Genomic DNA, 17397 nt, shown 5'->3' with positions numbered 1-17397 from the left:
AGACCTTACTATTATTATTATTACTATTATTACCATTATTATTACCGGTGTTCTTGTTATCAGTGGCGGGTTAGCCGAGTCGGGGCCGCCAGAGGGAAGGCCTACTACCCTCGCAGCGCCCCGCCCACAGTAGGTCTATGAATAGCGAGGTTATCTAGTACCTGTGCCAGAAAAGAATGAGATTATTCTGTTTGTTTTATTTATGGGGATGGGGGAAAAGAGGGAGGGGCGCTGCTTCTCTCTCTCTCTCTCTCTCTCTCTCTCTCTCTCTCTCTCTCTCTCTCTCTCTCTCTCTCTCTCTCTCTCTCTCTCTCTCTCTCTCTCTCTCAGCACCTATGTTTTTTCTTTCTCTTCAATATTATATGAGAGAGAGAGAGAGAGAGAGAGAGAGAGAGAGAGAGAGAGAGAGAGAGAGAGAGAGAGAGAGAGAGAGAGAGAGAGAGAGAGAGAGAGAGAGAGAGAGAGAGAGAGATGAGCATGCGTTAAAGACTAATACTAATTGCAGTGTTGAAAATTATCGTTTTTTGTTATACCGAAGATTCATATTCATAATAAAACAAATGAATACCATTGAGGCGGCAGGGATTAATGCTCAGCGTAAGGCGGATGACTGCTGATTATTAAAGCGTTTAATTTTTATTCACAATGCTATAATGAATATTAATCCTATGAGTGATGGCTAGTTGAGCTAATTGCCACGGCGCAGGCTTGGAGTCAATCAGTAGGCGGGCAGGGGAGGTACAGCGCACAAAGGAATTCATGTCCCAGTGTTAGTGATGGAGTGTAGTGTGTTCCTTGTACGTACGTTAAGTCAGCTTAGAACAACTCTTAAAAGTCCATTACCATAAACTAAGTAAGTAGCGGCATCACATTCCAGCCACATTTAGCTTTTTTTTCTTTTTTTTCTTCTTGGACGAACGTGTTACCGTGGCAAAAGAAGAGTGTCCTTTGTTTTTTCCTGCTCTCAATACAACGACTACTGGCCTTGAGTGTGTGTGTGTGTGTGTGTGTGTGTGTGTGTGTGTGTGTGTGTGTGTGTGTGTGTGTAGTGTGTTTCCTCTTATTTTCACTTATCTACTTATTCCTTTGCTTATTTAAGGTAAACACGAATTTGTCTGAAACTAAACCTGTTCTTTTCTGTTACTTTCGTCATGCTTTTCATTATCGTGAGCCGCCATTGCTAACTGGGCAACTCTCGTAAAGTCAACGCAGTCAGTGAATAGCGACATGTGTAGGCAAAAAGAAAAAGATAATTTCGTAGACAAAAAAAAAAAAAAAAAAAGATAATTTACCCCACAAAAAAAAAAATAAAAACCCCAATTAGCCAACACTGTCAATGAAACATGCATAAAAGAGAACAAAAGATCGTAAGGGAAGCAGCAAGAAGTTTGTCAGGCCTCCGTACACGTGACAGTCATAGAGACACACCCACCTACCAACCTACTTTTATTAGAACTCCTATATAACAAAGCTTACCCACACTAGTACAATGGGGAATCCGTCACGAACTAAAGAGGCAACACAGAAAGAGACAATCCAAGTAGGTAAACAAACATTTGAGCAGCTCACCTGAATGCCTGCGAGTGTTTGTCTAGCTTACCCCGTCCACACACGCCCTGCATAGATAAAGAACTCGGAGACAAAGGTACACAAAATTTCAGCTTCTGCACGGAGAGAGAGAGAGAGAGATAAAAAAAATAAAAAAAGCCAAATGAATGTAAAATAACTGAGTCACCTTTAGGTATGAGGACACAGGGATTAAAGGTTCGCCCGCTGCCTCAGGTGTTGCTTCTTCTTCCACTTTTCTCTAATGTGCCACAAAATAATGTTACATTCTCTTATAGCCACGGTTTGTTTTGCTGCTGCCATTCAGGAGTGATAATATAATGCAGGCGGGTCGAGACTGGCAGAGAGGGAAAGGTCGAAGATAGGGAAGAAAAAGGAAGGGAAGGGAAGGGATAAGATGGGAAGGGAAGAGAAGGGAAAGAAAGGGATGAGTAAGGATGGGATTGGAAGGAAAGGGAAGAGAAGGCAGGGAAGAAAAGGGATAGAAAGGGATTGGAAGGGGAGGGAAGGAGAGGAAAAGGGATAAGGGAAGGAAAGGCTGGGTTGGGTAGAGAAGGGAAGGGAAGGGAAGGGATCAGAAAAGGGAAAAGGGATGGGAAGACAAGGGAAGGCTGGGTAGGGCACAGAAGGGAATGTAAGGGAAAGGAAAGGATGGATAAAGATGGGGAAGGGATGGGAAAGGGAGAGAAGAGAAGAGATAGGAAGGGATGGGGAAGGGATGGGGAGAGAAGGGTCCTCGCTGGCTTCCCTCAATGCTATTCTGTGATGAATAAATAGAACAGACTCTTTCGCAACCTTATGCTGGCCCGGTAACATAGATTCCTGCCTTTATACCGAAGGAAATTTTTTCTCTCTCTCTCTCTCTCTCTCTCTCTCTCTCTCTCTCTCTCTCTCTCTCTCTCTCTCTCTCTCTCTCTCTCTCTCTCTCTCTCTCTCTCTCTCTCTCTCTCTCTCTCCATTACCTATTCACTGTCACCGATATTAGCCCGATATTACTCCCCATTACAACGCACACTGTAATTTCCATGATTTATGTAAGCGTGAATAATGTTTAATGAAGCAAATCAAATAAAGGCAAATCAGTAATGACAGAACACTTCCTTTCTTTACACCGTATCGATAACATCCCGCATCATTTACCTTTTTCTTTGCATAACGTTCGCAATTTCCTAGCAGTTTAAAAAATGAGCAACGTAAGAACGAGATATTTGAACACCAAGCTGTCTTGCCTCCCGTCCCTCTCCTCTCCTCTCGCTCCCTGACATGACACTACTACCACTACAGCCTCCCTTACGTCTCCCCCCACTATTTCTTTGCATAATATTCGCAGTTTAAGAAAGAGCAACGAATATTCAAGAACCAAACTCTTGCCTCCTCCTCCCGTTCCTTCTTTTCTCGCTCCCTGACATGACACCACCACCAGTGCAACCTCCCCTATTTCCCTCCCGCCCGTCAGTCCTGCAGGGGGCGGGAACACTGGTAAGAGGGCGGGAGGAGGTAGCCGCGGGGACTGAGTGGCGTCGCGGCTGGGCTAAAAACAGCTGTTGTGTGCCAGTTGCGACACATAATGTACAATGGTCAGCGCCACCATGCCACTCTAAAGTCGCGCGGCAGCCTCGCCCCGTCTGTCTTCCCGGGAACTCAGGTGCGGAGAGGGAAGCTGTGGCGTCAGGTGAGCGGAATGCCCTCCCCTCTCCAACGCACTCCTACACACTCCAACCATCGCCACAAGCTCTTTCTTCCCCGTCTTTTATTGTACTCTTGTTTGTGTTATTGTTTACGGTTGTTTTGGTACGCGTCACTGTATATCTTCCTCTTCTTCTTCTTCCTCCTCTTCCTTTTGTTTTCCCTCAGTCTCCTTGTTTTGTTTTGTTTAAGGTGCCATCTATTATTTATTTATTTATTTATCTATTTTTTTTTTTTTTAGTCTTTGTTTCTTACGTTACATTTTTAATTTGCTACTCCTTTGGGTGTAAGTGTGTTTTTTTTTTTTTGTTCTATAAGCTCTTAATTCTTTCCTATTCCTCCTCCTCCTGCTTATCTTTCTTCCTCCTCCACCCCCCCTTCTCCATTATCTTTTTGCTCCTCATCTTGTTCTTGTCCCTCTACACTTTGTCCTTATCCTCCTCCTACTCGTCCTCCTCCTTGTCCTCCTTGCCTCCTCCTGCTGTTGCTTACTCGTCTTTTCCCTTCTATAATCCTCCCTTGTTTATTCTTCTCTTCCTTGTCTTTTAATTTTTCTTTCAACTCCTCCTCTTCCTCTGGCCCCCTCCTCCCGTACCTCCGCCCTCTGCACCTGAAGCATTTACAGTCAGCACAGGCCATTAGACTAAGGCCATTACTATCAGGCAATGCGTAACTCATAAAGCAGGGCGACGGTGGTGGTGGTGGCGGTGGGAGAGAGAGAGAGGGGGAGAGCATGAGAGGCCGGTGATGAAGAGGACAGGGAGAGCGGAGGTGATGGTGATGAGGTGGTATAGAGGTATGATGGTGATGGTGATGGTGGTGAAGATAAATAAAGCACAAGAGATACATGAAACGAACAGATCAGAGACACAACACACGTACCTCGGTTTGGGGACGAAGCTACAGAGGAGAGACTGAGGGGGTCTGGCCACGCTAAGACCAGGGTATGAGGGGAGTAGGATGGTGGAGATAGATCTACCTGGCAGGAGAAAGAGAGAGCAAGACCTGAAGGAACGTTTATGCTTGCAGTGAAAGAAGACATGCTTGTAATAGGTGTGACTGAAGAAGGCGCAGAAGATCGAGTGGGTTAGAGAACGTTGATCCGCTGTGGCACGCCAAAAAAAAAAAAAAAAAACAGACATAAAACTGGGCTCAATGTCGAGTTGAGCCGTCTAAATAAAACATCCACTAAGGTATAAATGGGAAAAGTTTCACGGCAAGTTGAGTCTCTTGCATCATAAGGTTTTTTGACAGGTGACAGGCACCGTGGTTGTAATATATGTGATTGAGTTATGGCGCCGCCAACAGTAATATCTGCAAGGTCATATGGCTCTGATGAGAGAGAGAGAGAGAGAGAGAGAGAGAGAGAGAGAGAGAGAGAGAGAGAGAGAGAGAGAGAGAGAGAGAGAGAGAGAGAGAGAGAGAGAGAGAGACGCATACCTTGGCTGTGAATATATGCATAGTTTGCTCAGAAAAGCTTCGTTATACATACTATTACTGTGAAAACCTTATGAAGAATACTTAAAAATCATAACTTTCGTCTTCCTCAAAGAGATGTCGCCGAGAGATTGCCTCCTCCAGTCAATGAACTTACGACACTTGCCGGCAAGACGCGAGGCATGATTTGTGACGCTCCTCACTGTGGAGAATGCTACGGAGAACACATATAGTTGCCATTATGAGAAATTTATAATAATATTATTTCATGTTTTCGCATAATAAAGAACGATAAAATAAAACACGCTTCTTAAACCCTCGCAAACATGCAATATGAGTAATGTTTACAGCTTTAAAAATGTAATAAGGATTATTTTACGTAGCAAACTACGCAAATAACTAAAGTAGATTCGCCTAATATATATATATATATATATATATATATATATATATATATATATATATATATATATATATATATATATATATATATATATATATATATATATATATATATATAAGGGAGGTAATTTTAACTGACTGATTGACTGAGTGACTGACGCTGCAACAACCGGATCATGTGACGCAGTGACTACATTTCATTACTCTTCAAAAAACATTCATCACACACACACACAAACACACACACACACACACACACACACACACACACACACACACACACACACATTACTATTTTTGATCTCTCGTTTTTCTTTAGCACTGAGAAAGATTAATTTTTGGTTCATGTAAAGCCATCGCGGCACAAGGCGAGGCGAGGTTGTGCTGGCGAGGGTGACGCCTCATTAGTCAGCGGGGTGTGGCCGCCTCACATGCTGCCTGTAGCGAGGCGCGTCACCCACGGCCCACTGGGGAGCCGCCGCCACTTGACAGGCCCCAGGGAGGTGCGGTGGCCAGGAGGGTAGAAGAAAGGAGCAGAGCGGACAGCGGAAGAGAAAAAAAGCAAGGAGAGGAGGGGATAAATGGCGAAAGAAAGAGCAAGGAGGGGAGAAAATAGAAGAGAACAGGATGAGCAAAGAGGAGAGCAAACGAGAGGAAAAGCAGGAAGGAGAGGAAATGAAAGGAAAAGCAGGAAGGAGAGGAGAAGAGAGGAGAGTAGTAGTAGTAGTAGTAGTAGTAGTAGTAGTAGCAGTAGTAGTAATGGTGGTGGTAACAACAATAATAATAATAACAAGTGACAAAACAGCTGAAAAATCGAGATGACAACAACACACACCAGCGCTGCATCCACCACTACACCCTCCGCTGCTAGCCAGTGAACCAGTGAGGCGAGGAGACCGCAGCGGGGAGTGACCGCCGGCGACCTTGCGACACCCCGCCTGATTTGCGCCGAGCCTTCAACTTACGTACCAAAAAAATAATAAATAAAATAAACAAATAATAAATAATAACTAAACTCTTGGAAGATCGAGGTGGGACATCCCTGACCGATTTTCCTCCAAGCCTTCAACTTTATATAGGAAGAAATTCCATCTACCCATCTATCTGTCTATCTATCTGTCTATCTATCTGCATACCATCCAGGCCAGACAAGGCACCATACACTCATAAACACATCATTCACACTCTTATCCCCGTCGGTCCCTGGTGGAAAGTGAGTCTCGTGGACCACCTTACCACGTACACTCCAGGAGCTTGGGCATGGACACAGCTGCCTACAGAAAAATAAGTAAATAAAATAAATAAATAATGTATAATAAACTAAATCCGTGTAAGGTTGAGTAGTATAGATAACATCATTATGCATCCCTTAAATTCATGGATGGGGATGAGAGGTGGAAATAAGTAGGAATGTTTTATACAGGGACTGCCACGTGTAGGCCTCATGGCTTCTTGCAACTTTCCTTGTTTTCTTGTGTTCTTATCCTTAATGATTTGCTAAACGAAAATCTGAAGGCAAAAGGACAAGCAAACGTGTTAACTTTGATTGCTACGCCTTCACAAGATTAAAGCAAAGAGCATTTTAAAACATATGGACTCGATTTGAATTTGCTGCATTTCTGCATCCACGAACTGACCATGGATAAAAAACTCTTACTATTTGAAAGGTGGTTATTTCAAATTTTGTTCACAGCCTTCTGATTTTTTTTTTTTTTTTTTTTTATTCACGGTCACTTTTTGGAGAATTGAGATTTCATTAGATGGCTTACACTTACACATAATCAAGATATTCATTCTAATGCATACTTACAAGCCGGGGTTCATTGAGTCTAGGCATTTTTAAGGATAAATACTTTTTGGTCTTTTTGTCAATCGTCAATACGAGTACGATTAGTGACTGCAGAGATACAGCAACTCCAAATCCAGTCCCATCTTTCAGAAACACCATGAACGACTCTCAAACATCTCACAACAAAAGGAGTGATAGAGGAATTCAAACTTTTTAACATCTGTACTTTATAGTCACTCAGATAAGTCCCACTGCATTAACAATAGGACTTAAAACAATAAAGAGTTCAAATACTTATCTGTACCTATTCTCGTTCTATAAAGTCTAATTGAGTCGTACTACTAATAATATTGAAAGACACCATGAGAAACTTTACAGAACAGACGACGCACGGTTGACCGATAAAAGTGAACCCAAATTAAGACAAGCAAGTGTAAGTAAAAAGAGTTCCGGGCAAGTGAGAGGAAGCGAGCAAAGCAACATGTGGTGATCGATGTGCTGGGTTTTGCCTATTGGTGTGATAATGAAACGGACGCCACACACACACACACACACACACACACACACACACACACACACGAGAGAGAGAGAGAGAGAGAGAGAGAGAGAGAGAGAGAGAGAGAGAGAGAGAGAGAGAGAGAGAGAGAGAGAGAGAGAGAGAGAGAGAGAGAGAGAGAACAAACACACACACACACACAGCGAAAGAGACAAAGAGAGAGAGAAGAGAGAGAGAGAGAGGAGAGAGAGAGAGAGAGAGAGAGAGAGAGAGAGAGAGAGAGAGAGAATTATGGTCTTCTCCATTTTTATACCAGGAGCTTTGGTGAAGTATTCAAAACATTTAGATTACTACTACTACTATTACTACTACTACTACTACTAACTACTACTACCACCACCACCACCATACCCATCAAAAGCTGAACATAATATATACTCCAACAATACCTCACTAATTTATGTCTTAACCTATTCTTATTTTTTTCACCCACAGAAATTTTGCCGGGACAACGAGGCCCCGCCCACTCCCGCCTCCTCCCACCACCAGCACCCGCCCCACCCACCACCACACCACTCCCACCACCACCACCCGCCCATTACGGAGCCCCCGGGATCGCCCACTGAGGAAGCCAATGTACGTGGGTAGTCATGAGTCTCTCTCCCTCTCTCTCTCTCTCTCTCTCTCTCTCTCTCTCTCTCTCTCTCTCTCTCTCTCTCTCTCTCTCTCTCTCTCTCTCTCTCTAAAAGGAAGGGAAGGCCGGAGGTAAGAAAATAAAGACTTCGTCAGTTTAGCAGCTCATTCAGTAGTACTGTGTCCCTAAGAGCAACACTAATGTCGGGTCACACACACACACACACACACACACACACACACACACACACACACACACACACACAATAGCATGAGCTGTCCGCCTCCATGGCGCAAGAGCCGACCAGTAATACCAGTCTTTCATCCCTTTCACTGGTAAACTCTGGAATCTTCTGCCTGAGTCTGTATTTCCTGTTTCCCATGACAAACTCTTTGATAAGGGAGATTTCAAGACACTTCTCGTAATTTTAGATATTGTTTTTTGCACTGTTCTTTTTCGGGGCTGGCATCTTCAGTGAACCTTTTACTTTTTTTTTTTTTTCGTTGTCTTTTTGTTGCCCTTGGCCAAAAACTTCTCTTGCATTAAAAAAAAAAAAAAGATCATTGAAGAGTTGCTATGATGATAATTCGTACATACTAAAACCAAGATCTTCCAACATTACACTAAAAAAAATATACATGTTCACCGAAGAGTCGCTATGAGAAACCGTGCGCAACGAAATCCAAAAACTTCAAACGCTACATAAAGAAAAAAAAAAACACTGTAGAGCCTCCGTGATAAATCGTACGTAATAAAGCCCAGAACTTCAAACATCTGCACCAGAAATGCGGAGACCTTGACTGGACCGGTGGCTGGCTGACGAGGACACGGCTGGCAGACTTGTTGTGAGGCCGAGGAACTGCAATAAATCAGGCGACTTTACATTAACTTGTGTAAAAATTGAAGTGGCCATTAACTTTGACATGATTTGGCTGTGGTGATCATTCTTTTCTTTTTTTTTTGGAGGGGGGGGAAGGGCCACTGTACCTGATCGGCGCGGACACGGCAGTAAGTTTGCTTCTATGAATATGATGATGACGATGATGAATGATTAGCGGGATATAGGCCTTTGTCCTGCATTGATATCAGAGACTAGTGAAGATGATAATGATGGTGGTGGTGGTGATGATTATGATTAATGAACAGTAGTAGTAGTAGTAGTAGTAGTAGTAAAAGAAGAAGCGGTAGTATTAAGAGGTAGTAGAAGTCAGTATTGTAGTGATACTAGTGGAGGTGGGGGTGGTGGTAATAATAGTAGTAGTAGTAGTAGTAGTAGTAGCAACAGCAGCATCATTAATATCAACAGCAGCATCAACAACAAAAAAACCAACAGTAATAATTTTAATAATCAATATACAGAGTTACAATACAACTCAAATCCCGAACACGATCAATCAGCCCAGTCCACTCACACCGACCCTTGTGTCCCGCAGGAGGTGAAGTACGTGTCTGCCAACTGCATGGTGGTGACGAACTACGTGGGGGATACCGGCTCCGTGGTGGACGAGCACTTCTCCCGAGCCCTGGCCGCCGCCGCCCTCCGCCCCCCTGCATTACGAGAAGCCTCACTCCCCTGCCAAAGGTATGTACTGCAGCTCCCCCGCGGCGCCTGGCTCGCTTCTCTGGTGCACACACTTGTCATTATGCGGTCTTAAACATATGGAGAGGTCGGTTGCCGTGTGTGATGAAGGAAGCTACTGTATGAAGCAGAAAACTACGTGTATATATTAGCAAAATCTCCCTGACGAAACTTTAACATGCGCAATGAAAGAAAATCTGGATGAAAGTGATAACTGTTAATACGAACGATATTTTTCTTCGTCTTTATTATCATTATCAACTTCTCATGTTCTTTTCCCTTTTTTCTTTCCTTTTTCTTCACGGTAAGACAAACTGCGTCTTATCTCTTAAAATAATATTAATAAAACTGGAAATTTTTTAGACCATGGCTAGTTTTCTTTTTCTTTATCCTTTCTTCCTTTCATCCTTCTTTATTTCATTCTTTCTTCTTCACGGTAAGACCAACTGCGTATTATGTCCTCATGGCTTTGTATGCGGAACAGATAACACCCGTGCAGTCAGTCAGTCAGTCAGTCAGCCAGTCAGTTAGTCAGTCAGTCAGTCAGTCAGTCAGCCAACCACCCAGCCAACCAGCCAGCCAGTCAGGTCAGTCAGTCAGTCAGTCGATCAGCCAGCCAGCCAGCCAGCTAATCAGCCAGTCAGTCAGTCAGTCAATCAGCCAGCCACTCGGTCAGTCAGTCAGGGAGTCAATCAGTCAGCGAGTCCCTTGGGTTCATCCGCTGTGGTCTGTCCCTGTAACACTCATTAGTTTTTATGGCTGACAGCACCGATACCTCAACGGCTACCCAGAAAGAGAGAGAGAGAGAGAGAGAGAGAGAGAGAGAGAGAGAGAGAGAGAGAGAGAGAGAGAGAGAGAGAGAGAGAGAGAGGGTTGTATTCTGAAACGCTTTGCTCTCACCACGACTCTGTTTCAAGGCCACAGAAATTATTAGCAGGGTTATCAAGAGTGTATCTCCTGTTAATAATGTAGAAATCTTGAGGTGCGGCGCTAAAGTCTTTCAGAGAGAGAGAGGAGAGAGAGAGAGAGAGAGAGAGAGAGGAGAGAGAGAGAGAGAGAGAGAGAGAGAGAGAGAGAGAGAGAGAGAGAGAGGAGAGAGAGAGAGAGAGAGAGAGAGAGAGAGAGAGAGAGAGAGAGAGAGAATAATGGGGATAAAAACAGGAAAACAAGAGAAAGCAGGAAGGGGAGACGAGAGGCAGGGAGAGGAATGGAGAGGAAGTGAGAGGCGTAGAGTGGAAGGACGATGAGAGGAACCACAGGAGGAATGCAAACATAAGACACAAAGACCCATAAAGAGGAGGATACGGTGCAAGAGGAAAGGAAGAGAGAAGTGTGGGAACAGGAGGGAAAGAGGGAAGGAAGGAAGGAGAGAACAAGATGGAAGGAAGTAAATAAAAGCTAGACCCATAAAAAGTAAAATATAATGCAAAGAGAGGAGAAAAGCAATGTGGAAACAGAAAGGAAGAAGGAACAGGAAGAAAGGAAGAACAGGAGGAAAGGAGGTAAAATAAAAGCTAACGGGGGAGATGGAAGGAGGGGAAAAAAATTAAAGGCTGACAAGAGATAAAGTGAGAATTTAAGAGACGGAGAGAACGGGAAAGATTAAAGAACAGGAGAGAAGGAAAAGGACTGAGTTTAAAAAGAAAGGAAACAGAGGGTGTGATGGCGGGAGAGGCAGAAGCAAGAGGAAGAAAAGTGAATTTCTGTGAAGTCACCTTAAGAAATGCTACGATTCCTCAATTTTTTTTTTTTCATTGCATTGTGAAAGGGAATGTGTAAATACTCGTAGTGTGAATCGTGACATCCATCTTGCTGTGTGTGTGTGTGTGTGTGTGTGTGTGTGTGTGTACCGTCCTATGCATAATATGTATATAGCACGTGCGTCAAAAAAATGAACAAATACGTGCAAAAAATACTTTAAATATAAATTAATCAGTCAATAAGTCAAAATAGATAATAAACATGTAAATAAATGTGGGTAGATTGAAAAATAGGTAGACAGGCACATATATAGACAGGCAGACATATACATAGATACAAATACATACATACATACATAAATAGACAGATGGAGGGACAGATCAGTTAAGATAAAATACATTCCCACTAAATTTATTCAAGGCATGACAAGAACATCCCAACGTAGAGAATGAATTCCTCAAAAAAAAAAAAAAACTTCGGCAATAAATAAAAATCCAATACATTTAATGAGTAATGTTTGCCTCTGACGGTGTTCATGCATCGACACACAGATGGATCATTAGAGGCGTGTCTTCACCATCAACTCTATCTGACAAGTAATGACTTAATAACACACCTGAAGCTTTATCGAGACTAATGGCAGGTGTGGAGAAGCGGGGCAAAGATTGTGAGAAATCCCACGCGGAAATATCTTCGTTCATATCTTAGTTCATGAGAGCACACACACACACACACACACACACACACACACACACACACACACACACACACACACACACACACACACACACACACATACACACACACAGAAAAAAAAAAGTCTTTGCGTCAGTGTGCATAATTGAAACTTTAAACGCTATATTTATTATGTTAACGCGCGCATCAATATGACATAGTACTCATTATCATTTCCTTCAGTTAAGGGCGAAAGCATCCTGAGTATACCTAACAATAATGATAATAAGCGAGACATGGGCAGGCCACGTCATGCGTCCAACAGGCAACAGACAGGCCACTAGGAGTAGCAGAAATCAATACCTACGAATGATAAAAGACGACAAGTCAAACAGGGATCTAAGGATAAAAAAATTTGTTGTGGGAGCCTGGAGTAGGCGGGCAGAGGAGAGAGATACAAACACACACACACACACACACACACACACACACACACACACACACACACAGGAAGTAATAAACCACTTTGAAGACATTTACATAAAAATTGTGGCCAGATCCCGCTGCAGACGAGGACCAGGTTGAGAGGGAACGACAACATGTGGCGCCTCCCAAAGAGAGAGAGAGAGAGAGAGAGAGAGTGAGAGGAGGAGAGAGAGAGGAGAGAGAGAGAGAGAGAGAGAGAGAGAGAGAGAGAGAGAGAGAGAGAGAGAGAGAGAGAGAGAGAGGTCGTTAATGTAATGTGATGGGTTACCTTTTCATCTTTTTAATAGCGTGCCAACCTTCCTTTTTTTTTGCGGGGACGGTAGTTCTTACTGTTATTTATCAGTAGTAGTAGTAGTAGTAGTAGTAGTAATAGTAGTAATATATAATGCTACTGCTAATAACAATAACAACACAACACCGATATAAACAGCAACAAAAATATAAATACGAAAAGATAAAAAAAAAAAAAAAAAAAAAGAGCCAGGGAAACGATTTTTCATGTTTACGTACATTCAATAAGAGAAATTCCCTTCCTAAATCATCAGGGAAACATTGGCTGGACACTACTAATCCACTGACCTGACAGGACCATCGTGAAGCGCAGCTGTGGCAATCACTGAAAAAGGAAAAAAAATGAATAAATAAAGGAAAGAAAATAGGTTAACATTACTGATGCTCTCGCCAATGAACAGGAAATTCCCCACATCAAAATATGAATTACAAATCAGAATACTGTCATACGCACTGCAACCAGTCAAACAACTCCTCTTCTAAGCAATTGAAAACCCTTCATCATCCTTCTTTAGTCTAAGTTTTATTCCCGACACCTTTTCCATGTCTATGTGGGACCGATGCCTTTTGACATCTCTCCTTTTCACCCTCTTCTTTTGGTACTGGGCACCTCAGCGGGCCTTTTTTTTTTTTTCTCTCTCTCTCTCTCTCTCTTTGTTGCCCTTGGTCAGTGCCCCTCTTACATTAAAAAAAATAAAAAAAACTGTTATATACATTCTTCCTAGACTTTTTTTTTTTCTTAAGTCCTCCCTTACACAGTCCCGCTACCTAAGCCTTTAACTGACGGAAAAAAATGGACTAATTCGTACGGCAAATTTGAAGTCAGTTCTCCATGTAACTTTTTACTTTATTTCGGAATGCTCTCTTTCAAGGGCTGGTACCTTCAATGGGCCTTCTTAACACCAGTTTGTTTTCCCTTGACCAGACCGACTCTTACGTAAAAAGACTTTCCCTAACTCTTGGAGAACGAATCTTTCACGCTTATCCAATCATACATAACCACTCCCTCTTTCTTTTAAACAAATTAGAGAAAATATACCATCATGCTCCGTCAATCTGTGTCTAGTACATCGCCAAGGCTATCAGAAAACCCCAGAGGAAAAAAAAAAAATCCCTATTAGAGAACCAATCTTTCACACGAACCAATCTTTCACACCTCTCCAATCACGAACAGGTTTTCTTACTTTCAAATCAATTACAGCTCGTTATACTGTGTATGCCCTGTCAATCTCTATCTAGTACGTCCATCACCACAGCGACAAGAAAAAACACAAAAAATATTGACCTAAATCTTAGAGAACCAATCTTTCACACCTATCCAATCATGACCAATCCCTCTTATTTCTTAAATCAATTAGGGACCATATACCATTCCCTTACCGACCTGTACCTACTCCATCACCAAGGCGAACAGAAAAACACACTTAAAAAAAACAAGTCTTCTCTTACCCAAGCAGTCACTAGCCCCATCAAACGCCCCTCGCCCACTACTGCCCAATCACAGCCTCTTCCGACCAATCAAAACTGCCATAAGTCACGGACACACGAGCCAATCAGGAGTGAGAGTGACTCATTGAATCAGTCTGCGCGAATTATGGCCAGCCGTGTGTGTGTGTGTGTGTATGTGTGTGTGTGTGTGTGTGTGTGTGTAGCCGCTATATTTACAGGCGTGCGTCAGTGTATCAGGCATGTGTCAGGTGTGATCAGGTGCGCGTGGAAGGGGTGTGGGGTGTGGAGGTAGGGGTTGAGGTGTAGCTATGTAAGGGAGAGAGGGAAGGGGAAGAGAAGGGAGGGATAAGTGTGTGATGGTCGAGCCTCAGCACATGTCAAGTCCAAACCTCCTCAGCGGCGTGCCTTCCTTTCTCTCTGCCCTTATGTGGGAGTACCTATATATATGAACCTGTCCTTACGTTGACTCAAGTTGATCTGACAATCTTTTTATAGGGTAGATAATGACAATGATAATAACTGCAGTGGTGGTGGTCGCAGTGGTGAGTGGTCGTGTTGGTGGTGGGAGTAGTAGTAGTAGTAGTAGTAGTAGTAGTAGTAGTAGTAGTAGTAGTAGTAGTAGTAGTAGTAGTATAGTCGTAGTAGTAGGTGTTAGTAATAGTAATAATAGCAACAACTACTATGATTGCTGCTACTACTACTTTATATATATATATATATATATATATATATATATATATATATATATATATTAATATATATATATATATATATATATATATATATATATATATATATATATATACATATACACGAGACACTGGCCAAGGGCAACAAAAATTCAATAAAAAAAAAAAAAAACCCACTGAGACGTCAGTCCCAGAAAAGGGTTCAAAGCGGTAGTCAGAAACTGAAGGATAAGTGTCTAGAAACCTCCCTCTTGAAGAAATTCAAGTCATAGGAAGATGGAAATACAGAAGCAGGCAGGGAGTTCCAGAGTTTACCAAAGAAAGGGATGAATGATTGAGAATACTGGTTAATTCTTGCATTAGAGAGGTGGACGGAATAGGGGTGAAAGAAAGAAGAAAGTTTTCTGCAGCGAGGCCGCGGGAGGAGGGAAGGCATGCAGTTAACAAGATCAGAAGAGCAGTTAGCATGAAAATAGCGGTAGAAGACAGCTAGAGATGCAACACTGCGGCGATCAGAGAGAGGCTGAAGACAGTCAGTTAGAGGAGAGGAGTTGATGAGACGAAAAGCTTTTGATTCCACCCTGTCTAGAAGAGCGGTATGAGTGGAACCCCCCAAACATGTGAAGCATACTACTACTACTGCTGCTGCTACTACTACTACTACTACTACTACTACTACTACTACTACTATGATACACAGAGCACATTCCTCTACCATTCCCAGAGGGTAGCCCAGTGTGGGAGGAATCCATCAAGGTAAATCCGGGATAAGCTGAAAATATCCTGGTTCCGCTTAAGTATCCGCATCCGCTTCTGGATCTACTCATTGTTACGACCCCGAGGTAAATGATTCCATAAAATTTCATTGACGTCTTATGATATACAAGCAAGAAGTATCCCGGATAGATAAGTATGCAGGGGTGAATACATACGTTCTTACAATGCACTACTAATACTAATAATACTAATACAATAAAAAAAAATCAATTTTGGGTTGTGCTTTTTTTTATGTAAGAAAATGCAGTGATGAATGACAAGAAGTTTAAGTTCACTCTCTCTCTCCTTAACACCATTAAGTTTCCTCTCTCGCTCATTTCCACTCTCATCTCAAAACCAAAATCTCTTTCCTTCCCAACTTGCTCCCACTTTCTCATCTCCATTTATTTTCTTCCTCAGCTAATTCCTATCCTCTCACCTCCAATCCCTTTCTTCGCCCAATTAATTCACATTATTTCACCTCAAACCAATGAGAACATAAGAAAATAAGGGAAGCTGTCAGGTACACATGTGGCAGTCCATGTACGAAACATACCTACTTCCACTTATTGCCGTCTCATTCAGCCCATACATTGAGTCGAAGCCAAAGTACTCTTAGATTCCTTCAACAACAAATCCAAAAGAAAACTTGATCTTAGCTCAGCAAGTCGTGCATTACAACCGTTGCGTGCCGACCGTCCATTCCCTCAGGTCCACCAAACAAGAGTCACCATGATCACAGAGTTGCTCGCCGCTGTAGCACAACTGAGTGGCGAATTAATCTTCTCCAGGCCTTTGTTCGATCCCTCGTCACTCATTGCAGCGTTTGTCAAAGTACACATCTAAGGCTCCGTTGTTCCCTGTTATCCTTGTGTTATCTTAGTGTATTGTGATGGAGTCCCTGATGTATTATATTAAAACAGCGCCACTTCTTTGTATAAAAACATGAGCTTCAGTGTATTTATGGTCCAGAAATTGTGAGTGTTCGATAGTTTATGGGCGTGTGTGTTTAAATAATGTGCAGGCGTCTGTGTGACTTGTTACGTGAAGTGTCATCCGCTCTTTACTTAGTCTGCTTCTTCATTTCACCTTCCTCAGATGTCGGTGAGGAATGAATGCTTTCTGATTTTGAAAAGTAGAACAAGATAAAAAGAAATAGCCAATTATTTCCTCTCTCTAATCTTTTATGTATAAGAAAAATAAGATTACGTAGTACAGTCTTTCTTCGTCTATGTTAATTTTCTAACGCAGAACGTGAAGATAGTGAACTGCAACTTACGAATGCGTTTTATTTTCGCAAAAGTAATAAAATGTAAAAACAATCCTAATAAAAGTGCGTAAATCAGTGTTGCTGTAGATTTTGCTTTCGATTTTCAATATACTATAGCATTCTTTTAAGATTTTTATTCGTAAATGTAAACCTCAATTCGTAACATTCGAAAACATACGCACTATTTTAATCATTTTCTTTAATTTTACAATATGCTTGTTGTATTTACTCACATTTACACTCAAACACTAACCTCCATTCATAAACCATAGCAAAAAAAATTTATCTTAATCGTAACTTCGAAAAACTCCCAAATTAAGCATTCCTAAACCGCTGATCTGAAAACCCACCCACCCACACATACACACCCACCCACACACACACACACACACACACACACACACACACACGTGACCCCTGTAGCGACTCCCAAGTGGCCAGGGGTGTGGATGTGTGGGCGGGGCGGGCAGGGCGGCAGGAGGTGGTGGTGT

General features: G+C 42.4%; 1 protein-coding gene and 1 long non-coding RNA gene across 4 annotated transcripts in view; one reads left to right on the top strand and one right to left on the bottom strand.

Annotated features, from left to right (window-relative positions):
- LOC135107400 (uncharacterized) overlaps window positions 1-17397 on the top strand; it is a 71055-nt gene that overhangs the window by 14761 nt on the left and 38897 nt on the right. Inside the window, exons 2-3 of one of the 2 annotated variants that reach the window (XM_064017227.1) lie at window positions 7872-8012; window positions 9444-9592. In XM_064017227.1, the coding sequence (XP_063873297.1) occupies window positions 7872-8012; window positions 9444-9592 (290 nt within the window). Of the gene's footprint in view, window positions 1-7871; window positions 8013-9443; window positions 9851-17397 lie in introns of those variants that run through there. The other variant, XM_064017226.1, reaches the window with a different exon arrangement.
- The window catches only part of LOC135107402 (uncharacterized), an 83439-nt gene that overhangs the window by 27356 nt on the left and 38686 nt on the right, over window positions 1-17397 (bottom strand). For both annotated transcript variants that reach the window (XR_010271765.1, XR_010271764.1), the window contains exon 2: window positions 13031-13067. This is a non-coding gene — a long non-coding RNA (uncharacterized LOC135107402). The remainder of the gene's footprint in view (window positions 1-13030; window positions 13068-17397) is intronic.

Source organism: Scylla paramamosain, chromosome 15 (assembly GCF_035594125.1).
Source record: "Scylla paramamosain isolate STU-SP2022 chromosome 15, ASM3559412v1, whole genome shotgun sequence".
Taxonomy (NCBI): Eukaryota; Metazoa; Arthropoda; class Malacostraca; order Decapoda; family Portunidae; genus Scylla; species Scylla paramamosain.
The sequence above is the reverse complement of the archived record's forward strand: the minus strand, read 5'-3'. Positions and strand labels throughout refer to the sequence as shown.